This window comes from Bos javanicus, chromosome 18 (genome assembly GCF_032452875.1).
Source record: "Bos javanicus breed banteng chromosome 18, ARS-OSU_banteng_1.0, whole genome shotgun sequence".
NCBI classification, from domain to species: domain Eukaryota; kingdom Metazoa; phylum Chordata; class Mammalia; order Artiodactyla; family Bovidae; genus Bos; species Bos javanicus.
In genome coordinates, this window is record NC_083885.1 from 54,078,405 (window position 1) to 54,104,275 (window position 25,871).

Genomic DNA, 25,871 nt, shown 5'->3' on the forward strand with positions numbered 1-25,871 from the left:
AGGAGTCCTTTATTTTGCTATGGAGATTGTATCTGGAAACCTTCTGTGAGTCAAAGCATAGCTGGTTATTCAAGCATTTCCTGTGGTCAGAAATTTTCCTTGTGGTCGAGACATTGATCGGAGATTAAGATGCATTCTGGCATGAACACACCTACTGACTTTGCTAGTGCTAGCAGTACATCTGTGTCGGATGTCCCATTCGATCATGAGTTAGAAATAGTGGCTAAATTACACAGCCCTCTTAATATAAGACAGTCTTATCATGGTCTAGGCCATGTCCTGACAATACCAAGAGATTTGTGCAAACTTTAGCGAAGTCCAGACTGGCCGCCTCTTAAATCTTAAACATCCGTGACACGTGGAGGAAGTGTTAAAGACAGTTCCTGATCTATTCTAAAGAGGCACTGGTAAATACAGAGCTGCGGGAAGACATTCTGGGTATGAAACTGAAGAGACGCCAAATTGAAAAGCCCTGATTTTGAACCAGAGGGGGCCTTCTGTAAGTGGGCACTCTGAGTAGAAAATTCCCACGTGGGACCTCACTCCAGGCCCCTAGCCCACCTCGTTGCTTTCAGCCCTTTTGTTTGCCTTCACCCTCTGCCCTCCTCCACTCTGGCCTCAGCAAGTCAGTCTGTTACCAGAGATGAAGTTTGCATCACGCCTTCTCACTGACTGGTCCTCCTGACTCCTGCTGGCCTCCCTCTCCCTCTTCTGGGCTTCTCTGCCGATGTTGTCTGTGTGCTCTGCCTCGCAGGCACTGTGTTGCACCTTATTTGTTGTTACTCACTCGCCCAATCGTATCTGACTCTTTGCGACCCCATGGACTGCAGCACGCCAGGCTTCCCTGTCCTTCATCATCTCCCAGAGTTTGCTCAAACTCATGTCCATTCAGTTGGTGGTGCCATCCAACCATCTCATCCTCTGCCATCCCCTTTCCCTCCTGCCTTCAATCTTTCCTGGCGTCAGGGTCTTTTCCGGTGAGTTGGCTCTTCGCATCAGGTGCCCAAAGGATTGGAACTTCAGTGTCAGTCCTTCCAATGAATATTTAGGATTGGTTTCCTTTAGGGTTGACTGGTTTACTCTCCTTGCAGTCCAAGGGACTCTCGAGAGTCTTCTCCAACACCACAGTTCAAAAGCATCGATTCTTTGGCGTTCAGCCTTCTTTGTGGTCCAGCTCACATCCATACATGACTACTGAAAAAACCATAGCTTTGACTGTGTGGACCTTTGGCAGCAAAGTAATGTCTCTGCTTTTTAATACGCTGTCTAGGTTCGTCATAGCTTTTCTTCCAAGGAGCAGGCGTCTTTTCATTTCATGGCTGCAGTCACTGTCCTCAGATCTGCCTTATAGCTTATCTTGTAGTGTCTTTAATTTGATTACACTTTTCACATCTTTACCTTGTCTTCCTGGATTGTTACTTTCTGAAAGGATATGACGGTGTTGGTGATTTTCCTGTCCCCACTGTACATGGAATTTAGTGTGCTGTCACCCAGGTGGTGTGATTTCAAATAGTGATTTGTTGCTCTGATACCCTGTTGCCCAGATACTGCCGCGTGTCATATCATCAGAGATGAGATTACTATAAATAGAAGATTCAATTGCTAATTTATTTTGCGAACTTGCACGGGTGGCATCTTTCTTTGTCTTCCTTTGCACCATCGGTCAATCTCTATTGAAGAAGTGTGCCAGAATTATTTTCAAGTTCTGTCTGACTTAACTGATCCTCTGGATTTAGGGTAATATATGACTGTCAGGGCAGTTTCCATTCAGCACAAGAGTTGACATGGCTTGTTGGAATTTAGTGGAAGAAGATTTTACCCATATTTATTCAATATGTGAATTCTTTGAAAGGAATGAATAGGCAGGCATAAGCAACATGAGCCCAAGGTGAGACTTTAAAAGACTCACAAACTTTTTGCAGAAATGCGTAGTCCTGGTAAGTCTTTGGTAGCCTGTTCGAATCTGAAGCATTGAGCTAAATTTTTATTCAGTTATCGTAGTACTACCTTTTAATCCTTCCCCTGTACCTTGTGACAATTACTTTATCAACTGTGAAATCCTAAAAATTGGTTCTTTTCTAAGTTTTTGTTTGTTTGTTTTTTACAGATTTCACTTTCTTGTTTTTATACCAGAATCATATGTCCTAAATTCTTATTTTATCATGTGTTCTAATAACTGGTAGAATTCATCATTTTCAGCTCTTTACCAGAATATTCTGTAGCCTCACACTGTCCTAAAAATTAAAAAACTTTTTATGTGCCAGTTCCCCCTTAGGTGCTGCAGGTTCAGAGATTATAAGACAGTTGATGTTGCCCTCATGGGGGTCTCAGTAAAGAAAGTCATTGGCGGCAAAGCTTCCATTTTTCTCCAGCCCCAGTGCCTGGCTTCGTCTGCATGCCTGACAACCACCAGGGTCTACAGGGCAACCTTCCAACCAGCCTCTATGTGGTATTTTTCTATTGGATCTTTTAAAGTTAGTTTTGCTATTATTTTTTTCTTTTGGCAAAGTGTCTTAAGTGATTTTTTGAATTATTTTTCTTTAGTGTATTTAGCCATTCCATTGAGATTTTAATTTGGTTTATGTTTGATATGTAGTTGAACATCTTTGTCTAGTAAATGCTCTTTGAATCCAAGATCATGACATCTCTATTTTTTCTCTTCATTTTACTCAGCCTTTGTATTTGTTTGTCTTCACTTTCTAAGGTTGATGAGGTGGTTTGAGTATAATAAATTAGTTTGTCAGCCTGTATCTGGGCCTAATGAGTAATTTCAGTGCTGAGGAGATCCTGAGCCTGAGGCCAAGTCCCATCGAAAACAGCTACATGGAAAAGGAAATCAATAGTTTAAGGCGTGAAAGTGAAGTCTCTAAGTCGTGTCTGACTCTTTGCGACCCCATGGACTGTAGCCTACCGGGCTCCTCAGTCCATGGAATTTTCCAGGCAAGAGTACTGCAGTGGGGTGCCGTTTGCTTTTCCAGGGGATCTTCCCAACCCAGGAATTGAACTCATGTTCAAGGTATGAGTTTGCCTCAAGTCTGTGATGCTTAAGCTTTAGGTGGAGTCTGGGTTGAAAGAAAATCCCTTGAGATGGCTTGTTAGTGTCAAGGCTGGGGGCTTGGCCTGAAAGAAAGTTGGATTCTGTAACAAAGAAAGGATGGGAAAGAACCTTCTGGGTAGGGACGGTGGCCTGAAGGAGATTCAGGTGTAGAGGGGAAAGGTGCCGTTGGCCGCATAGCTGTGTTGCCTAGAAGCTTTGAACATCAGGCTCAGCGTTCAGGCTTGGCCCGGGGTTTTCAGACGCGCTGTCCTGGTTCCCTGGGATTCTAAGGATGTGCTTCTGTGTGGAAACCAGAGGGCAGGCCATTAGGACTTCTGGGTCCTTCACCCATAAGGTGCAGTTTAAAATTTTATTGGGAAAAAAATATTTTGATGCCCCTGAGAAGGTTTATTAGCCCTTGTTCTCATCAGTGGGAAGGCAGGGTTCAGAGGTTTTCATCTGAAGAATTTGCGGGAACTCTGAGAGGTCGTTCCCTTGTAACCTCCCACATCACTCAGCCTAAGTAGTCGACCCTGTTGTTGTCCCCACTTAAGTGGTCTTGAATCCGGCCTCTGCTGCTGCTGCTATTAGTCTCATTCTCTTCCTGGTTTATGATCATAGCCTCTTGGTAATTGGGCTTTCTCCTGGTCTCAGGTCTGCTCAGCCCTTTATCCACACTGCTGCGAATATCTTCCTAAAATGAATGGGATCACGCCACCTCCCTTGTCTCAAGTTCTTCGGTGGCTCTCCATTACCTTCAGGGTAAAATGGAATACCATTGCCAGCAGAATCTGGTATCTAGCCTCACCTCTTGCCATTTTCATCCCCAGTGATAAACTTCAGCCGCACAGGTGGGAACAGCCCTCAGCTGGTGTGCTGTTTCTCACCCGCAGTGCCTTTACTTGCTGGTGCCTTCCAAGAGTCCCCTCTGGAGTCCTTCTCTGGCCTGTCCTCTGAGCCAGTGCCCAGCACCCCGTGCCCTGCAGTGGTCTGTGAGCACGTCCACACTGGACCCTGACTGTCCTCCTTCCTCAATAGAGCCTAAGTTCCTTGAGGCAGTGGACTGGGTCTTCATCATTGTATCCTCCAAACCAAGGACACAGGGCTCTCATAAATGATTCTGAATGCATGGATAGCGTCGAGACATTCAGAAGACCTCTTTCCTCAAAAGTGCCATTCAGTGGAAACATGGGATTGTGTCTAAAGAAAGGGAGAAATAAAAAGATGCATAAAATAGTAGGGTCTTGAGCACAGTGGCAGCCTCTCGGTGGGAACTAGTTTCCCTGCGTCCTTAGTGTGAAAGGTAGAGGTGTATTGCTAACAGTCCGGGTTTCCCTGCGTCCTTAGTGTGAAGGGTAGAGGTGTATTGCTAACAGTCCGGGAACCTGTGAAACTTCTCAGGTGGGGTGTTTAAACAGAGGGGCTCCGAAGGAAGGGAGGTGTGCGCCAGCAGAGCAGGGGAGGGAGAGCCAGCAGCCGGGGCTGGTGGGAGACATGGTGTCCCAAGAGTGCAGCTCGCCATGAAGGTTCAGGGGCACCTTTCCTGAGTTGGGGGACATGTGTGTAAATGACTAGAATTTAGAGTTCAAAAGTAAGGGACTAGCCTAGAAGTCCAGCAGTTAAGACTCCATGCTTCCAATGCAGGAGACATGGGTTCAGTCTCTGGTCTGGGAACTGGAATCCCGCCTGCTGCACAAGTGTGGCCAGAATAGTAATAACAGCAGCAGTAATAACCATAATAACGTGGAGACACAGCTTTATTCATTATAGGCAAAGAGAGTGGTGACAGCCCAAATGCCCAGCAGGTGAGTGGGTAAACAAACTATGGTCTGTCCGTACAGTAGAATGTTATTCCACCATAAAAAAGAATGATGTACGTATGCGTATTACGACAGGGATGACCTTTGAAAACAGTATACTGCGTGAAAGAAGCCAGTCACGAAAGACCAAATATTTTAGGATCCCATTTATATGAAATGTCCAGGGTAGACAGATGTACAGACACAGAAAGTAGATTAGTGGTTGCCAGGGGCTTACAGGTGGGAGAATCTGAAGTTTCTTTTGGGGTTGATGAAAATGTTCTAAAAGTGATTGTGGATAATGGTTACACAGTTCTGTAAAATTTACAAACAATCATTGAATTGTATACTTTCAGTGGGCGACATGTGGTGTGTGAATTATATTTCAGTAAAGCTTGTTGTAGGAACTCCCTGGCAGCCCAGTGCTCAGGGCTCAGTGCTTTCACTGCCGTGACCAGGTCCCTGGCCAGGAAACTTAAGATTCTGCAAGCCATGTGGCATGCCCCCCCCCAACCCCCGCCCAAAAAAAGCTGTTATAATAATAATGCTGATGATAATAAATGGAGGCTAGGCAGATAGATGTTTTATCCCCGGCGATTTGGTGCTTAAAATTTTTCAGTCCCCTGCAGTCTATCTGAATTCAGAGGTTCTTAGAGAAGAGACCTGCTCTGACAAAGACTCCTCATTCCCTGGTGATGTCTCTTCTCCCGGATGCACTCTGGGAGGTGGTGTCCAACCACCTGGAGCAAGGGCGGAGACAGCCTTGGAGGCTCCATGACTAAGTGAACATTTACATCCAGGCTAATCTGAGTAGCAACAGGCAGATGGTTAGGGAAGACTCCCTTCAAGGGTGTAAAGAAAGACAGGACAGAGAGCTTGACCATCCTGTCCTAACTAACAGCTGAATGAATTGTTGTGGGGTGTTGTCAGCCTCAAAAAAAGCAATCCATTTTCTCTCCTTGCCCTCTGAAAAAGATGTGCTCACGCCATTGTTAGATCTCTTTGCTACAAGTCCTCTTGGGTTGGGTTGGGTTAGGCTTCTGAGGTTACCTCCATTGTCAGGAATCCTCCCCTGAATGCCCACCCTCGCAGCTGCCCCAGGGGAGGGAGGTGTGGCTGCTGTCGTCCTTGTCACCGTCTTTCCTGCAATGCTGAGATCAGAGGGTGGGGAAGTAGACCTGTTAGGACTTAAAGGGTGAGCAGCACTGAAGTGATCAAGACTAGCTCACGTCGTTTTCACAGCTCTCCACTGAGGACCTCAAGAGCAGAGACTGTCTCTTCTTTGCCATCACCTGGCATAGCACCTGACGTACTGTGGCACCTGGTGTCTGTTGAAGGAATAAGTGACATCTTTTGCCCTGTGATAGATTAGGGGAGATAACGAAATAATCAGTAGATACAAGATGAATTCTTGAGGCTTGATCCTTAAAGATTTCTCACTGGTGAGTCTGTCTACACTGCTGCTTTTTTCACTGCTCTTTTTCTTTGCCCATGTGAAACAAAACGCAGAAGGTTTTGCTGCTGCCACAGGAGCCATCTTTGGAGTTTGCTTAAGCATTTGTTGTCTGAGGGACAGTTGGAGCAGGGAGCTTGGGGGAGAGCAGATTCTCAAACCCCTGGCATCTATGACCTGAACAACTGTGCAGGCTTATTTTTACTTAGAGGTGCATAACCTGGAGACTATGGGTAGGCTTCTTGGAGGTCTGCGAACCCCTGAAATTCAGTGTAGAGATTGCACGTGTGTGCGTGCATGTGTAGTGGGGCTGGACCACAAGCTACAGTCTTCATCAAGTGATCAAAGTGAGAGGCGTTTCCTCCTCCCAAAAGGTTAAAGGCTGTGCAGCCCAGTGGAATACCTCTGTAGCAGCCATAGTATATTCAGTTCAGTTCAGTTGCTCAGTCGTGTCCCACTCTTTGCGACCCTTTTGACTGCAGTGCACCAGGCCTCTCTGTCCATCACCAGCTCCCAGAGCTTGCTCAAACTCATGTCCATTGAGTCGGTGTTGTCATCCAACCATATCATCCTCTGTCTTCCCCTTCTCCCACCTTCAATCTTTCCCTGCATCAATCAGGGTCTTTTCAAATGAGTCAGTTGTTCACATCAGGTGGCCAAAGTATTGGAGTTTCAGCTTTAGCATCAGTCCTTCCAATGAATATTCAGGACTGATTTCCTTTAGGATGGACTGGTTGGATCTCCTCAGTCTCCAAGGGACTCTCTCAAGAGTCTTCTCCAACACCACAGTTCAAAAGCACCAATTCTTCTGCACTCAGCTTTCTCTGTAGTCCAACTCTCACATCCATACATGACCACTAGAACAACCATAGCTTTCACTAGACGGACCTTTGTTGGCAAAGTAATGTCACTGCTTTTTAATATGCTGTCTAGGTTGGTCATAACTTTTCTTCCAAGGAGTAAGCGTCTTTTAATTTCATGGTTGCAGTCACCATCTGCAGTGATTTTGGAGCCCCAAAAAATAGTCAGCCACTGTTTCCACTGTTTCCCCATCTATTTGCCATGAAGTGATGGGACCAGATGTCATGGTCTTTGTTTTCTGCATGTTGAGTTTTAAGCCAACTTTCTCACTGTCCTCTTTCACTTTCATCAAGAGGCTCTTTAGTTCTTCTTCACTTTCTGCCATAAGGGTGGTGTCATCTGTATATCTGAGGTTATTGATATTTCTCCCGCAATCTTGATCCCAGCTTGTGCTTCATCCAGCCCAGTGTTTCTCATGATGTACTCTGCATGTAAGTTAAACAGCAGGGTGACAGAATACAGCCTCAACATCCTCTTTTCATGATTCCGAACTAGTCTGTTGTTCCATGTCCAGTTCTAACTGTTGCTTCTTGACCTGCATACAGATTTCTCAAGAGGCAGGTCAGGTGGTGTGGTATTCCCATCTGTTTAAGAATTTTCCACAGTTTGTTGTGATCCACACAGTCAAAGGCTTTGGCGTAGTCAGTAAAGCAGAAGTACATGCTTTTCTGGAACACTCTTGCTTTTTTGATGATCCAACGGATGTTGGCAATTTGATCTTAGGTTCCCCTGCCTTTTCTAAATCCAAGTTGAACATCTGGAAGTTCACAGTTCATGTACTGTTGAAGCCTGGCTTGGAGAATTTTAAGCATCACTTTGCTAGTGTGTGAGATGAGTGCAGTTGTGCGGTAGTTTGAGCATTCTTTGGCATTGCTTTTCCTTGGGATTGGAGTGAACACTGACCTTTTCCAGTCCTGTGGCCACTGCTGAGTTTTCCAAGTTGGCTGGCATATTGAGTGCAGCACTTTCACAGCATCATCTTTTAGAATTTGAAATGGCTCAGTTGGAATTCCATCACCTCCTCTAGTTTGTTCGTAGTGATGCTTCCTGAGGCCCACTTGACCTCACATTCCAGGATGTCTGGCTCTAGGTGAGTGATCACGTTTTCAGCGTCTCACCTCCATATTATGGATTGAAAATAGACAACCCTCCTGGGTACTGGAGTTTAATAACTCCCCCGGATTTGCCTGTCCCCTCAGGGAGATGGCGTAGCACTCATCTGTCCCCCCTGTGCCCACTAGGCCCAGACACCTGTGTCAGGGTGCACTTGCCTGGGTGGAGCACAGTCCCTCAGAAGACACCACCCGGGCTTTCCTGGAGCTGCCTCCAAAACCCCACCAAACAGTAAACAGAAAATGGCTGCTAAGTGTTCGAGATAAGTCCTGGGCATATATTTTCAGCTTTATAGCTAACTCAGAGCAGCTTACAGTGCTGCCCTGACAGGAGACAGCAGGACAAAAGGCCAAACTCTTACTGGAGCTGATTTCCTACAGCTGCTGGGGAACTCCCAGGTTGCTTAATCTAATTGGGAAATGGTCTTTATTTAGCCCTGGCCTTTGGCACAGAGCCTTGCACAGAGAGGGGCCAAAGCGGCACCTGTGGGCCGCGGGGCAGGTGTGGCCCTGAGCGCCTCCCTTCACTTCTCAGAGTCCCCGTTTCCGCGGCGGTGAGATGGAGATGCAGATTGCTTCCTTGCAGAGTTGTTGTGCGTGGGCATGCCACCCCCCCAGCACCTCGGTGTGTTCACCAGCCTGGAAGCTCTCCAAACCCTGCTTAGGGTTTATGTAGAGGTTCCGTTACAGAGGCATGATTGATTCCTTATTGACCTTTGGTGATTGAGTTCAATCTCCAGCCCCAGTACCCTGCTGGAGGTGGGGGGTGGGGCTGAAAGTTCTAACTCTTATAATCAAGGTTTGGTCTTTCTGGTGACTAGCCCCCATCCTGAAGCCATATAGGTTCCCCCCCTCAAAAGTCACCTCATTATGATAAACTCAGGTTTCAGGTAACAAGGGGCTTGTTATGGATAGCAGAAAACACTCAGGAAATTCCAAGGGTTTTAGGAGCTCTGTATCAGGAACCGGGGACAGAGACCAAATAGGTGCTTCTTGTGGGGTTTCTCGGGCTGCACTGGGTCTTTGTTGCTTTTTGCTCCACTTTCTCTGGCTGCAGCGAGCAGGGGCTGCTCTTTGTTGCAATGCTCAGTTGCAGAGCACAGGCTCTAGGCACTCGGGCTTAGTTGCTCCGCAGCATGTGGGATCTTCCAAGACCAGGAATTGAACTGTGTTCTCTGCACTGGCAGACAGATTCTTACCCACTGTACCACCTGGGAAGTTGCATTTCGTTTTATACCACACTGCCGCTGCTCTCGCCTCCCCACAGGGTTCCTGCGTTTAAGACCTTGCCGGTGGATTTCCTCTGCACTCTGTGGACGCTGAGGGCTAGCCTGGCCAGTGACCTCAGGCTGGGAAGGAGCAGGAGGAGGGGCCAGCCCCGGGCCAGTGCCTCTCGTCTGGGTGGGGAGCACTCTGCTCTTTGTCTCCCTAGGGCACCTTACTCTCTCAGCTTTTCTCCCGTGACTTAGAGGACAGTGTTTGTCTCACAGAAGAGAGGAAACAGAAACCCTGGAGGCCTCTGGGCAGAGGCCACCCAGAGCCATCATTGGAAAGGACCCACGTTCCAGCCCTTCCGTCTGTGCTCAGGCAGGTAAAGCTGTGAGCTTTATAGCATCAGACTGAACAGATTCACATTTTACCAAGTTCCTTCCCACTTGGGAAACAGCTGCCCTAAAAAAGCCTCCATATTTCCCTCCATATTTATCACAGACACTTTCTCCAGCTCTCGTGGAAGAGAATTGGCGAGTCTAGAGCTGTTAAATCTAGTTGTTTCCCTAAAGTCAGCCTGGATCTCTGTAATTCTGTCTTGGAGAAAAGGCGGCTAATCTCAGTAGAGAGCCTCCCATCTATCGCTGTAACAGTTTGATAGGTGCAGTTACAGCTTGAACACACCAGCAGGCTTTATGTGAGTAATTGCCATATTTATGCTGCTTTGAATTGATGAGAAAGTGCTAAAATATGAGGTATGTGGTTTCATATGCTGTGATTTTATGGGGGTTCTGTATTACTTAATACCTTCCCTCCCCCGATAATTCTGGGTTTGTTAGCTAGCTGCTTTCTCATTATCCAGATAGTTTTAAAACAAAGCTTTCTCCACCTTTTTTGACTATTTCCCATGTGCCCGTGTCTCACCACCCTCCTGTTTTCTCCTTGCTTATAAGTTAAACACAAGTCATTTGCATTCCAAAAATGCCTCCTTGCCATAAAGGCAGGCAGTCAGCTCCACTTTGGGCTCTTCCAGATAAGCAGAGTTCACGTGGCTGTGACTCGGCAGTGCTTGCGGATTTCCTCGGGACCCAGTGCCCTGATCGGAACAGCATGCCCTGGCAAGCTGCCTGGGGAGCCAAGCAGCCAAAGAGAAGCAAAGCCTGTTTCACAGAGTAGTCCTGCCCTTCCATCCAAGACAGAATTGATCTGGGTGGAAGCCCAGCTCCCCGAGACAGTTCCAGCAGGCCTGCCTTGCCTGGCTGTTCCCACCACCCTTTCCCTCCATTCAGCTGTGCGCCTCAGTGGACAGGCCCCTCTGCCCTTCACTGAGAGACGACGGGACAAGTCGAGGCCTTGTGTGCCAGCAGATCGTGCGGAGGGCCGCCCTGGGAGCAGCACCTGCTCTCTCGCTCCCCCTTCTCCCCCTAGTGGTGCGCGTGTGTGCATGGCGGGGGGCCGGGGGTTCCTGTCTAGCTTCCAGGAAGAGGTGCAGCCCTCTTGTGGGGGTCCCAGCCAAAGCCATGCCACTGACCTGATCTGTAAAAGTGAGCGGCCAGGTGGGGAAACCACACCCAGAACAGCCGACGGCTTACACTGGAGAGCGCGGGAATCACTCAGCCCCTCAGCTTCTCTAGGCAGTGGTAGAGGCAGAAGGGCCCGTCCACAAAGGCAGGCAGGAGCTGGGTACCCTGGTTTATGACGCACCTTCTCCGTGCTGGCCAGGCCTCAGACTTTCTCTTTCCTGTATTCCATGAGCAAGGAGGGCCTGCCAGGATGCCTTGAAGCTCGAGGCTGGTCGAGAACAAACAACTTCAGTCCACTTCCTCCCTCTGTTCAGCCAGAGAAACTGCTCTTTTATTATCAGGCATGTATCCCTCCTTCCCTCCTTTCTTTGGATAGTTACTGAATGCCTTCTCCAGGCACGAGTTCCTATGCCGAGTCCAGGTACATAGAAGGGTAACTGAAAAACATGCCCCTTCTCCCCTCAGGGGGCTGACACTCAGCACTGTGTACATTGTATGTACACAGCTGTCCAGTGACTTTCAGGTTGTACCCAGTGCTATGTAGAGAAAGTATGCGGGTAGTGGGTGCAGTGGTTAGACCCGGGCTCTGAGCCCCTATGGGAGTAGTCGTAATAGGAGGATACAGCCCACAGGGCCACCGTGAGGGTTGCAGAGATCATGTGTGTGAAATGCTAATCACTGGGCCTGGCCCAGTATGTGTGTTGCATAAATATAAGCAGTTTTATTCTCCTAACTGACTTAATCTGGGGGTCAGGGGAGGCTTCTGAGGGAACAGGGTTTAGCCAGTCAAAAAAGTGGAGGCAGAAGTGAGGAAGTCTCCAAGGCAGTTGGGAGGGATCACACTAGGAGGCCTTGAATGGCCAGCATGATTGGAGTTGGGGGGCGGGCAGCAGAGTCAGGTGTGGTGCGGGCCCTCCAGGCCACGTGTGGACAGCCTTGTATCGTATCCTGGACACAGAGTGCAGGGATTGTAGGAGGGCAGGGACCGCGATCAGATTTTCTGCCAGTGTTATAGGCTTCTAACCTAAGGAGGGCCGCTGGGCTGTGATGGGTGCCATCTTTGAACCTTTCATGACTTGGTGAGAATCAGGAACCCGAAAGAAGTTCACCTGTGCCCTCGTTGGTGCTTGCGAGGAGTCTGCCAGGGCCCTGCTGTGGCGTGGACGCTGGCACTGTTTGCATGGAGGGGGTGGTGGTGGTGGTGTGTTGTGTGTGCCTGTATGTTAGTGCAACTGTTTCTTTGCTGGTAGCTCAGTGTTCAGTCGGTGAGGACCCCCATTTCACCCTCAGCCCAGCTCTGCACTGTGGTGGCACTAGCTTGCCTCCGAGTCACACTGCCGTCCCGCATGCCACTGGGCTTGAGTGTGCTGGCAGAGCCACACTTGGAGCCTGAAGGAGGCTCACGTTCTTAGTTGGGGCTCCCAGCTGCTCCTGGCTTTGAATATCAGTGGCTGCCTTGCCGAGTCCACTCTGCTCCCCTCAATTCTAGGTCACACTCCTCTCCCCCTCCATCCTAGGCTGCCCAGAACCAGCAGTATCCACTCTGGGCTGGCCTAAGGCTGACCCCGTCACGGTGGTTTTCTGAAACACATCTATTGGGGTATAGGGACCAAGCCCCTTGGCGGGCTCGGAGCAGGGCCCAGAGGCCCTCCTTCACAGTGACTGGCAGTAAGTGCCCGGGCAGCTTACAAAGGATCAGCCAGATGCTAGAGCCATATGATGCCCCAGACCTGGTGTGATATTTTCATCTTTTCCCCTCCAGGTCTCTTCTCTCCCGTCTTCCTCGGCCTCGAGATTAATGACACGGCTGTGTGTACATACGACGGCGTTGGAAATTCATAACGCCACAGTGCCCGGTTGTGGGGCTGACACCCGGTCAGACTGTCATAACAGAGTGCTAGTGACATTCTGTCGGGGAAAAAGGAGGGGAAAAAGGAGGGGTGGCGTTGCCAGAAACAGATCTTGATTGACGAGGGAATTACCCAGGGAAGGCAGCTAACAAAGGGGCACTGGAGGGGCCAGAGTGACCTTAGTGTTCAAGGAATAGAAGAGCCAGAGAATCATTCCAGGCACATCTAAAACAGGAAGGCAGCAGGGGACCTCGTGGGGCTGCTCTACTGTGATCAATAGTAGAACTTCATCGTAGGGAGAAAGCGCGGACACTGTCCATTGGCTGCTGTCGGTCAGAGAGGAGGCAGCTCTTCTCTGGCTCTCTCTGCTTCTCCAGCTGACAGATGAGAGCACTGAGTGGGTGTGAGTGAGGAGATGAATGCACGTGAGTAAACAAGGGAGGAACAGAAAAACCTTCTAGCACTTACAGGATAAAGCCAACATGTGATATTTAAAGAATAAGGGAATAGGGAGTTAACATGGGAGGGAGGAGCCCAGTATTTAAATGCACAGTCAGCCAAGACTGAGTGAGCCAGTGCAGAGCTGACACCCTCCACACACCCAGCTCTCTGGCCTTGGACTTGGCCTCTCTGAGCTGCTATCTGCTCTCTGTAAAATGGGGATAAAAATAATACTATTTACCTCAAAGAATTACTGGGTGGATTCACCGTGATGATTCTAGTGAAGAGCTAAAGAAAGTGCCTGGCACATAGTAAGCCCTCAGCAAAAATATTGTTTTATTATCATCATCATTATTTCAGTATGCCAGCCATTTGTATTACTTGCTCTTCATACGTGTGATCTGAGTATGCACAACATCTCAATTCAGTTCAGTTCAGTTCAGTCGCTCAGTCGTATCCAACTCTTTGCGACCCCATGAATCGCAGCACGCCAGGCCTCCCTGTCCATCACCAACTCCCAGAGTTCACCCAGACTCAAGTCCATCGAGTCTGTGATGCCATCCAGCCATCTCATCCTCTGTCATCCCCGTCTCCTCCTGCCCCCAATCCCTCCCAGCATCAGGGTCTTTTCCAGTGAGTCAACTCTTCGCAAGAGGTGGCCAAAGTACTGGCGTTTCAGCTTCAGCATCAGTCCTTCCAAAGAAATCCCAGGGCTGATCTCCTTCAGAATGGACTGGTTGGATCTCCTTGCAGTCCAAGGGACTCTCAAGAGTCTTCTCCAACACCACAGTTCAAAAGCATCAATTCTTCGGCACTCAGCTTTCTTCACAGTCCAACTTTCACATCTATACATGACCACTGGAAAAACCATAGCCTTGACTAGACGGACCTTTGTTGACAAAGTAATGTCTCTGCTTTTGAATATGCTGTCTAGGTTGGTCATAACTTTGCTTCCAAGGAATAAACGTCTTTTAATTTCATGGCTGCAGTCACCATCTGCAGTGATTTTGGAGCCCGAAAAAATAAAATGTGACACCGTTTCCACTGGTTCCCCATCTGTTTGCCATGAAGCATAGTCATTCGTAAACAGCCCCATTTTTGATGAGGAACCCGAGGCTTAGAGAGGTCGAATGGTTTTTCCCAGTCGCCCAGCAGCTATGAGAGAGCCAGGATCAAAACGGAGATCACATGCATAGAGACTGTTACGCAGAATGAAGTAAACCAGGAAGACAAAAACAAATGTCGCATATTAATGCATATATTGAATCTAGAAAAATGGTACGGATGAACCTGTTTGCACAGTAGAAACAGAGACACAGATGTAAAGAACAAATGTATGGATACCAAGGGGGAGGAGAGACTGAGATGAACTGGGAGATCGGGACTGACATGCATACAACTGCTGTGTATAAAATAGATGATTAATAAAAAATACTAGACATTGAAACTTCAGCTAAAAATCTTAACTTCTCTATTAAAAAAAATTGTAATATATAGTGAAACTACGTGTAACTTTGTGCTATTAAAAAAATTCTACTTAAGTATTTAAAGGAAAAATATTTGAAGTAAAAAAGAAGCCAACGCGTGTTTTTATTATTTGTCTGCCAGCTGCGTCCTTAGAGCAGGCCATGCCTACAGACGGGTGCTGCTGTTGCAGCTTGTTAAAACGTAAAGGAAAAAAAAAAGCAAGCATTATACAGTGGGCTTTAAATAAGTTATCTTATTTATTCCTTGCAGTAGTCTCCAAAGGTGAGGTTAATCTGTCATAGAGGAGCAGAAGTTAAGAGTCGGCATCCGGGATCTCCCCGATGGCGAAACTCAGGTGTCCTCCACTTGCCAGCTTGCTTTTCCACTTAGATCGTTAGGACCATAGCTCCTCCCTTAGCCCTGTGCCAAGACTTCATTACACTCAGCTGTACGGTGCAGAGAAGGCGATGGAAGCATAGTCACCCAGGGGCTCACCGCTAGTAAGTGGCTCCCAACCGAGATGCTCAGCCTCCCCGCAGCCCTTTCATCCTCCACCGTGGTGGGGGTGCTGCAGTGGGGCCTCAAAAGGAGACAGGCTGTGTAGGGGTGCTGTTGGCTTTTGACCCAGAGTGGGGGCTTCTTACTCTTGTTAGAGAGGTCGGCCCTCTTCAAGGCAGTTTGGACTTGATGCTCGAGGGGGGTTCCTTTCTCTCCCTGAGTTCTCAGCAGCCCTCTGGTCTTGAAATATAGCCTGCCCGAGGCTCACCTCTTGGACACGTGGAAGAAAAGGAGAATGGTCTATTAGCCGCATTTCCTTAAAAGTTGACTTGTCCTCTAGTAGTTAAAGCCTGTCTGCTGTGGGATATTTTAGAGCATTGGCAACACCGATTAATTTTTTTTTTTTTTTTAAGGACTAAAGTGCTGAGTTTTATATCTAAATATAGCAAGTGAAAAATAAACAACTCAGAGTTTGTCTTGGAGGAAGTATTGATTTGTTGCTAGAAAGGAAACTCAGGAGGAACTGAGTCCTGGGGTGTGTGAGCGGGGCTGAAAGCCTGGCCCGGGGGGCGTATGGCAAGACTTGGGGCCCAGAGCGCCGGTGCTGAGCAGAAGTACTGGGATCCAGGAACGAAGAGTTGTTTGCCCATTTCAGAAAATGGGACACATACCAGAGCAGAAGGTGGAGTCTCCCCGCCGTCTCCAAGCTCTTGCAAGTCCCTTGTCCGCTTTCCTGGTGCCTCTAGCGTGCCACAGGCACCTCAGCCGCCGGGACGGGGAGGTCAGGAGTGAAAGAGGCCAGTTTTTAGCCCGTGGGGAACGCCTCATGGGTGGGTCCTCTGGAAGGTTGTGTGGCATCACCGACTCCGACATGAGTTTGTGTAGGATCCAGGAGTTGGTGATGGACAGGGAAGCCTGGCGTGCAGCAGTCCACGGGGTCACAAAGAGTTGGACACGACTGAGCGACTGAACTGAACTAGCCTTTTGTCAGTGAAATACTTTTGAGGAGGACCACGGCTTGCAGCTCTGTAAAGGAGCTCATCTGCCAGATTGGGTGCTCAGTAAATATTGAAAGAAAAAAATAAGGCCTCTTTGCTTTTTTTTCCTTTACTTTTTTAATACTCTTTTGAAAAATCACACGTGGCCATGGTTTAAATAATGTATAAAAACCTTGCTTACGAATAAAAGGCGCTAATTTTAATACTTTTTGGAAATGCTTCATTCCTGAAGTCTCTGGTATTTATTTTTCCTTGTGTATCCCCCCCCCAAATATTCTTGAATCATAGATTTTTTTTAAGAGTCGGGGGGACTTGGAGACCTGTCCCATCTTCTAGAGCGACAGGGGTCCTTAGAGCACGATTCCCTGACCAGCAGCAGCAGCATCACCTGGGAACATGTCAGCAGTGCAGATTCTTGGGTCCTGCCCCCAACCAACAGAATCTGAAACCCCAGAGGTGCAGCAGCCTTGTAATCTAGATTATAACGAGCCCTGATTCTGCTGCATGCTCAAATTTGAAAGTGCGTGATTTAAAACACCGCTGTAAAAGAACTCAGGCTCCAGAAGCAGGTGGGCTTCAGATTGCAATTCACTAGCTCTCTAACCTTGCGAGTATGACTTTACCTCTTAGCCTCTGTATTGCCATCTGTAAAATGAGATTAGTAATAGTCTCTCTGAAGGGGATGTTGTGAGAACCCATGTAGAAGTGCACGGTAAGGACTCGGCATTATGTGCCTCACATATAGTAAGCACTGAGTAAATGGTTCGTCATTATTGACTGTCTTCTTAGACCAGGTATTAATCTTTCTAAAAAAAAAAGCAGCATCCCAAACAGATGGCTGTCCAATGAGGGAGTTCAAAAGCTCTGGCCCTTCATAATGAATGGCAGCTGTAGCTAAGATTATGTGTTGAGAGACGGTTTGCCTTCCTGTCATTCCCATTCTAGTCGTAGCTCTCTTCTCTAGAGTCATTAGAACAAGACTGTTCTTCATAGAAATTGTTAGATTTTTGAAGACAGCAACCTCTGTGGTTCTGAACTTCCTCTTGTTTTATTCACACAAGATTAAAAGATTCCCTAAGAAACCAGTGGAGCTCAGTTAAAAAAGAAGAAGGAAGCAGGGCATGTTCCCGAGACACTGGGTATTTGGAGATGCCTGGTATGTAGAGATGCCTCAGAGCTTACAGCTGAAGCTTTCTGAGTTGGACCTCTGGCCGCGGACCAGACCTGTGGCGAGGAGGCACTACTCTCTGCCGGCAGGTGTGAGCCGGAGCCAGCCCCGGAGCGTCTCTGGGTGGGTCTCTGGGTCCTGGGTGCACCTGCTCAGGATCCAGCATCTCTGTAGGGGTCTGCTCCAGGCCCTAGGCCTCCTCCTGCTCTGGCCTTGGGTCCCCGGCGAGCTGCCTCACTCTACCCAGCCTCCAGGCTCTCACCCGTGTCGCTTGCCCTGCTTCACTGGCAGTTGGCCGTCTGCTCTAAGGTTTCTGTTTTTATTTTATTGATGTCTAATGAATAGCTGCGAACAATTGTTCTGGCCAAGCAAATGATACCTTTCCTCAATTATGCCATGTTGTTGTATAGGTCAGTGGCAGAATTGCTGTTTTAAAGGGGGTTTCGTAACAGAAGCATGTGTCCAGATGACAGGAGATACTAAGGTGTTGACTAGCTGGTGCTGAGGAGCTGGCCTCGTGCTTCGGGTGCTCCCGTCTTTCTGATCACCCGTCCAGTGGCCTTGCAGCGGGCCTGCACCTCAGATGGTCTCCAGTGGCTAATTTGCAGTGTTTCCAGCCCTGTGATACCAGGCAGCTGGCCGTTAGGAGACAGCACTGAGGATTCCTGTGCGCAGGTTGCCAGAGATTGCAAGTGGACTGAGGCTATCAGGATCTTATCTCTGCCGTTCAGAGAGCCCCTCTCCACGCTGGGGCGCAGGCACTGTGGACATGTCCGTCAGGACTTTTGAGGCTCCCGCGTTTGTACCGTTGTTTTCTTTGTATTCAAGAGGGCTAATATTCAGATAAAGGGAAAAGTATAGTGATTTCTTGTCAACCTAGAAGGTGAAGATTTGAATCTGTTGACACATACCCAGGGCTTGTCAAAATGTGGATGATTTCATGTTGAAGCATGTGACGTGGGTTACCTGAGATGTGCAATAGGTAGAAAGTTTAAGTATCTGAGAATAGTGTAGAAAAGTCCCCGAGGAAAGAGAATTACTGTAGAATTACTAACTGTGGATGCTGGGCAGGGGCCATGCTGACCTCTGACCTCTGACCTCTGAAGGGCATGGACCATCTCAAAAGCTGCCCAGAATACTGAGGGCCTGTGGGCTTCACGGAGATGTGGTGTTTCTCCGGGGGTGGGGGCAGAGGGGGCTGTGGTCTGGACGCCAGCCTGATGGGGGTTAAACGGGAAGCCCCTTCTGAATAGTGTGGGGGCCCTGGACTGAGACCATACTGCCACCTCTTACCAGCTGTGCAGTTTAGGGCAAGGACTTCCCCTTTCCGAACCCCACTTCCCTCATCTGTGTTCTCTCTTCATCCAGTAGCTCCCACAATAAAGGGTTGAGGATTCGATGGCATCATCATTAAATGAGTGGTAGATGCGGGGAGCGTGTAGCCCAGTGCACAGCATGGCGACCACACCGGAAATGTTAACTCCCAGGGGGAGGCGTGCAGTGATGGGGCTTCTTGGTAGCAAGTCGTTGCACCGTAGGGTGTCCTTGAGGCTGGTCCGTTAATGCCCTTGTCTCTGGGGTGAAAGGGCCCATGTGCAGTTAACAGCTTTTAGGCCAAGGAATGATGACTTTTGTTTCAATGATCTTCAGAGTTCACCTGCCACCAATCTAGGGCCCCAGAAACTGACTGACTGCTTTCATCTCGCCCAGCGGGTGCCTCTCCAGCGGCGTCAGTCACAGCAATAACTGACTTCGAGGCCTGGTCCGCTCTGCACTGCCCGCTGGCGTGCCGCCCTGGCTCTAGGATGCTTCCACAGCGCCCCGCCAGCTCGTCAGGGTCGCTCAAAGCCATGAGCTTCAGAAAGGACCCCAGGCTGGTTTGACCATTGCCCTTTAGACCACGGTCTCAGGGGTGCAGAGTGGACTTTCCTCCCTGGAGAGAGAGAGCCCGGTTGACCGACAGCCTGGAGTCCGCTGCAAGCTGCACAGCGCTTCCTGTGCGGAGGGTGGAGAGGGCCGATCTCCCTTGGAGCTGTATCTCCTCCTACATTGTTATTTAGTTGAAGTTTACTGATCCTTTTTTTTTTCTCTTACCTAACACTGTGCACCAAGTAAGTTCCAGAAGGAACAGGAAAACCCACTCTAACCATAAAAACAAATGAAGACATCATAAAGAAGCAGATTGGTCTTGAAAACCCAGCATTTTTGAATTATGTACGTCAAAGAAAATTCAATACACAAAATTAGAAGACAGATAATGAAAGGGAAACAATGTAAAGCTATATAACATTAACATAGTTAATTTTATTAATATTAAGTACAAAATGAGGAGAACCACTCCGTTTGAAAGTGAACAAAAACATGAATAGAAAATTCACAAAGTAAGAAAATTATGTTATAAAAGAATATTTAATGGTTAGGTTCACAATATAGTTTGTAAGTGAAAAGGGTGGGTTAAAACGTAGTATTATCTCTGTTTTATTAAAATTAAAATTCCAAGGTATATATCAAAATGTGGGCAGATGTTACCTTTGTCTGATGTGTTTCTGTATTATTTTAGTTTTTACAAAAAACAAGTATTTGTAAACTTCAAAGTGAGAAAGAAAAAGGGCAGGAGTGGGCTGAGGCACCGAGGCAAGACAAGTGCCCTCGCGCCAGGGGGGCCTCATGGACCCCTGCTTCTCCCCTCAAGCACATCCCCCTCCTGCTCTGCTCTCCACTTGCTGCTCCTAAGGCTCCTGCCTGTTTCTCCCCAGGGCTGAGCACTGAAGGTATCTACCGGGTCAGCGGGAACAAGTCAGAGATGGAGAGTCTGCAGAGACAGTTTGATCAAGGTAAGGCCACAGCCATTCAAGGCAGACGACACTGCCATTGGAACCCCTTGGGGTGCTCCTGCCACACAGCCCCAAAGCCAAGGGTGCTGGCTAGGTGGCTGAGGAGGAGAGAGTGTTTGGCCCCTGTCAGCAAACAGAAGCATCCACCCCGCAAACCTGCTTCAGCCAGGCTGCTCCCCTCTCCACCATCTACAGGCACTGTCGCAGCCCCCGGCATGGGTCTCATTCACTGAGACCCAGGCCTCGCTTCCCTAGGGCTGGGCCATGCAGAGGTCATGGCGGGCGCGTGACTCAAGGTTGGGTTGAGATGACAGTCCTGTGTTGGCAGGGCCTCTCAACCGTAACTGCGCTTCTCACAGAGTCCTGCAGGAGAGAAATAAAGCAAGGGGGAGCATCTTGTGATGCACTGAGCCTTGGGCCCGGGGCTCCCCAAGCTGAAAACGCTCTGCCTGCTAAGCTAGGTCAGATCTGAGAGGCTGAGGGCCACATGGCCACATCCGTTCCACCCTAACCCAGTTCAGTTAGGGCTGCACACACTGGGATGAGAGGTCACACCCACCAGTGTCAGACGCAAAGGAGCCAAAGAGTAAAACTTGACAGATGCCACTGGCCAAAAAGGAAGGTAAGCAGAAGATCAAAGTGGGGTCCGACTTAGCATGTGACTGGGCCTCGGGAGATCCAGCCCGGTGGCCTGTGCAAGCCTGCAGGCCCAAGCCACTGCCCAGTGCGTGGTGGGAGCAGACACCGCCCCCACCCCCAGCACCCAGCTCCACAGTCTCCACTAGCTGCCAGCGGGAAGGGAAACGTGTGAGTCTTGAAGGATTGGAAGCACAAGGTCAGGATGAGGGCAGACCCACACTAGGTTAGACACTTGTGTATATGCCAGGATCTGCAGCCCAGGGTATACTCCCAAGCGGAAACAGTCGAGATCTATTGGTAGATGATTTGCTACAAATCAGAAATGCAGTCAAGTATGGAAAGAAAAATTAGAGACAGGAGTTGGTGGTATCATAAGCTGGACAGGACCAGCAGGAGGAAAGTGAGTCTGGTTGCCTGACCACCACAAGGAGCAGAGTGGAGACAGCAGTCAGGGTTGCTGGTACCATTTCTGTAACCTTCCAGGAAAAGTGACATGGCCTTAGGGGGACGCCTCCTCCCGTCTCCCCAAGTGGGGATGTGGGGAAAGGCAGCAGCATGTCCAGGGCAGACGAAGGGGCTTCGGCCGCAGAATGGAGGCGCAGCTCCTCTGCTCAGAGGCTGATCTGGGCAGGTTGGGTGTCAGCGTGTCTGTGAGTCTCAGAACTTTTTTTTTTTTTTTTAGCAGTACCAGGGGTGCTACCTTCTGTCCAGTCTGTGATGCCCCTGAGTCCCTGCCCAGGCTCCAGGCCAGCCCCCGGCAGCACCCCTGGTTCTCCAGGTTTCTCTTGCTTGTTCCCACTGCCAAGTGTTCCTTGCTTTGGCACAGCCTCGATTGGCCTGGCCTCACTCTCCCAACTTCCTTTCAGATCACAACCTGGATTTGGCAGAGAAGGACTTCACGGTGAACACCGTGGCGGGGGCCATGAAGAGCTTTTTCTCAGAACTGCCAGACCCCCTGGTCCCGTACAACATGCAGATTGACCTGGTGGAGGCCCACAGTGAGTACCAGCAGCCCGCCTGGCTCGTGGGCCCCTGGCGGTGCCCCAGGCTGACTCTGTTGGGCAAATGGCGGGGGCGTGGGGTGGCGGTGCAGCAACACAAGAACGGGTCCTGCCCTCAGGGAGCTGACGCTCTGGCTCTTGGAACTGAGACTGAAGGACATAGGAAAGAGAACTAGCAAGATGACACCCGAGGGGCTCACAAATTAGACCCCGGCCTTGTCGACCAGAGGTGCTTCGTTCTGTCAGGAAAATTGCAGACTGCCCCAAAGCGCCATGGTTGAGAGCCTGGTTTTTATGCCGGACTTGGGGCAGAGCCTCGCTCCTTTGCCTGTTCACACTGGACCTGCCTGGCCCTGAGTGTCCTAGGTTGCCATCCCTGCCTGCATGTATGAAGTGAGACTCGGAGAGGCCTGGAGGCACGGCTGAGTCACGGACCTGTTCGGTGGAAGGCTGCACTGGCCTCTCCCTCCTGACTCTGTCTCCTCCCAGCTCTCCTGAAAAGAAGTGCACACGTGGTCTGGGCCAGAGAGCCTCTGGAGGGACGGGGACAGCTGCAGTGGACGCTCGGGGCTGCAGAGGAGCGCCTCTGCTTTCAGTGGTCCTGCCCGCTCCAGGGACTCTCTCTGCCCTGGCCTGCCCCTCTCTGGGGGCCTCTCCCACTGTGGGAACCCTGCCCTTGGCCGTCCTTCCCTGGACTTCATGTGGTGCTGCAGGGGGCCTGACCTCTCAGTTTTTCACAGACTGACAATTCTAGACTTTTTTAGCCAGAGGCAGCTGCTGCTATGCAGCCGTGGGAGGGAGCTGTGTCCCTCAGACCCGAGGGCCTTAGTCTTACCCTGCTGCTGCCCAACTCCAAAGACGGAGCTCTAAGCACACACGGTCTACTCACAAAGCTGATGGGGTGGACAAAAACTGAGGGGAGGCCACAGACGTGCAGGACTTCAAGTCATGGTCGTAGACTCTTGGCGGCTTTGGAAAACACAGGTGCTGATAGAAGCCCAGCCCTGAATGGTGGGAGGGTCCCCGTCAGAATCTGGCTGCTGCAGGGCTGAGGGCCCCAGAGTCGCTGTGCTGTGATCTGCCTTCCCCGTGATGTTTGTTTCCGCAGTCTTTTCGTAGTTTATGCACACCATTCTTAGCTGCTTGAGATTCTTCACAGCCACCATCTTACCCAGGCCCACAGGCAGAAGCCCTGGCAGAACAGTCATGGTGTCCCCTGGCCTGCTCGCCCATCTGCCCGCTCAGGACAGGGGCTGGGTCTCCCAGATGAGTTAGGGCGTGGGGACAGGTGCCAGCTTCTGCCCTGGTTTTGCCTTCCAGAGATGGAGGTCCTCCCAGCACTCACTTCTCTAGCAGGCTCCGGGCTGGCTCAGATGTGAGGCGCATGGGAGGCCTCTGTCCAGAGCCAGCTTTCTTTGCCCCTCAGCCAAGCCTCCCTGGACCGCAGGTAGGAAGAGAAGGTGTAGGCTAGCACCCAGCTTGCGGGGCGCCTGGAGGTTGCCAGCAGCGTTTGTCTTGACTTGGCGCCATCTAGAGGCTCGTGGCATCCTAGCACCCTGCAGAAAGAATTCCATTGTTTGTGCGGGAATTGCTGACATGGCATCTTTTTGTTTTTGGAGGGTCGCAGGGGGCAGGAGAGGAAGGTGTCACTGATGGGGAATCAGCTGCCTTCCTCCAGCAGCTTCCGCCGGCATCCACTCTGAGGAAGGGCGCTGCTTGCTGCTCCTGCAGCCTGGAAGAGGGTGGAGATTTTCCGCTTCCTCTTCCCATTGTGTGTTTCCTGTGCCCCACGCTAGTCAGCTGGAGCTCGGTTATCTTGAACCTGGTGGAGAGGAGCGTCTCTCACTGACATGGCACCTCACAGCCAGAGTTGAGTGAGCAGTGGGGCTGTGTGTATCAGAGCTTAACACCAACCGGGCAGTGCTAGAGATCATGGTGAGGGACACGCGGGAACAAAGATTCTCAGCCCCTAGAGTAGCTCGGCTCAGCCTGGCTGGGTATCCATGGCAACATCAACTTGACCAGCTCTTTCCACTTCCTGCCTCAGCGCTGTCGTGTCCGTGTGCGTTCAGGGCTTGGAGATGGTTTCAGATCCTGTCATAGCAAATACCAAGGTCACTATCACATTGTTGTGTACACTCCAGGATTTCCCAGCAGTGTGAGTAGCGCTGGAATTGTGGCTACAAATACGAGACTTTTGTAATTATTCACCAGTTATCTTCCTGCCACATACAAGATGCCATGTGGGAGATTGAGAAGTGACTAGCAGCCACAGCCCGCACTGCCAGGGAGTGGCAAGCCGGGTGTGACCTTCTGTGCCAAGACATTTTTCCTGCCTCCCCAGTGCTCATTTAAGTTCTCTGCCAGACGGCGAGAAGCAAGCCAAGTTGGAAGGGCAGAAAGCGCAGAGAGGAGGGAGGAAGGAATTGGGTCATAGTGGAAGAGATGGCCGTTGAGCTTGGCTTCAGAGAGGACCAAGATTTTAGGAGGCAGCGAGAGGGGCCTTGAATTCTCCGTTCTATCTCGTCCTCACAGTTCAGCCCAGCCTTCAAGAACCAGTATCACTTATTCCTGCCCCACAGTCTCTCCTTTTTGTCTCACGACCACCCCCACACCCCTGTCCTCTGTCTTCTTGTGCTGGCAGAGACCCTCATCCTGACTCTGTCTCAGGCCAAGAGGCTCTGAGCTTAAGGATCCTTGCCCTCCGGGCCTCATTATCCCACATAACTTGTGAGTTGTGTGTGCACATTATAGTCTACGGAGGCCAGTATTCTTCATCAATCGTCCAAGGGACGAGGGCTCTCTAGCGGTCCAGTGGTTAGGACTCCACGCCTTCTCTGCCAAGGGCCCGGGTGTGATCCCTGCTCAGGGAAATAAGAGTCCACCAAGGGAAAAGAAAAAGAGATGGTCAAAATATACGACCCCAGAGGGTTCCGGGTGCTGGCGTGCCGTCTCACTCTTTCCAGCTGCAGACGGACAGCTGAGGGCTGGAGATGCATAAACGCCAGCCTTGCGCGGTCGCTGGGCGGGCCCGCCTGGCTGCTCATCAGGCCGGTGTTCACACGCTGCCTCGTGGTCGTGCTGACGCCGGGGTCCTGCTTCTGCTTGTCTGTGCAGATAGCGGCTTAAGAGCCTGGGCGCTCTCACCCCAGTGTGTGCCGGGCCCTGTGTGAGGCAGGGACAGGCGGCAGCAGGCAGACACGGGTGCCCTGCCCTCATCTGATGGGTCAGAGACCACTGGACAGGTTATTGGACAGGCAGGGTCAACCTCCAGGAGAAGGGCACCCTGACGCTTCCATTCTGGGCCCAGCAGAGTGAGAGTTCGGCCCGAGTGGTTTGGTGCCGGGGGTGCCAGCTTGTGTCACAGAGGGGGACCCAAGCCAGTGGTTTGCCTTCTTGATGGTGTGGATGTGCCAGGTGGTCAGAATCCATCGGGGGTTTTCCTCGAGGACTGAGCTGAGATTCCAGCCAGGAGCCTGGCTGACAGCCAGAGGTGGCGGTGGGGTGACACAGCCAGGGCGCCAACGGTGTCTGGGATTGGGCCCCTGACACCAGTTCGTGCGACCTTGGACCTACTGTTCTTACTTCTTGGAGCCTGGGTTTATCTGTACACCGTGAAGGGGGTGGCCCCTGGCTCTGCCCTCCTCTTCCTCCTGAGTTATTGGGGCCTGAGTTCCGCATTGCCTGGTCTCTGTCCAGACTTTGTCTTGATTCAGCTGACCTCAGAACGCCTCTCCTGATGCCGTCTCAGTTGACAGACACCTAATTTCAGAACTACGATGTGTTAGCTGAGGAGGCCTGAGCCCTGCAGAGCCCCTCACCCCTCTCGAAGAGGATTGCTGAGGTTGGCGAGGGCTCCCAGCCTGGGGGCAGGCAGCTGATCAGAGCAGGGGTGCTGAACTTGGAGATGGAACTGGGTGCCCCCTCCCCCTCACCAGCCCCGTGGCCTGGCTGTCACCTCTTGAGCCACCTGCCCTCGGG

At 50.3% G+C, this 25,871-nt stretch overlaps 1 protein-coding gene across 1 annotated transcript in view; it reads left to right on the top strand.

The window, feature by feature from the left end:
- Positions 1–25,871, top strand: part of ARHGAP35 (Rho GTPase activating protein 35) — a 115,109-nt gene that overhangs the window by 81,560 nt on the left and 7,678 nt on the right. The window contains exons 4-5 of the mRNA XM_061388764.1: positions 20,173–20,250; positions 21,756–21,887. Coding sequence (XP_061244748.1) covers positions 20,173–20,250; positions 21,756–21,887 — 210 coding nt within the window. The remainder of the gene's footprint in view (positions 1–20,172; positions 20,251–21,755; positions 21,888–25,871) is intronic.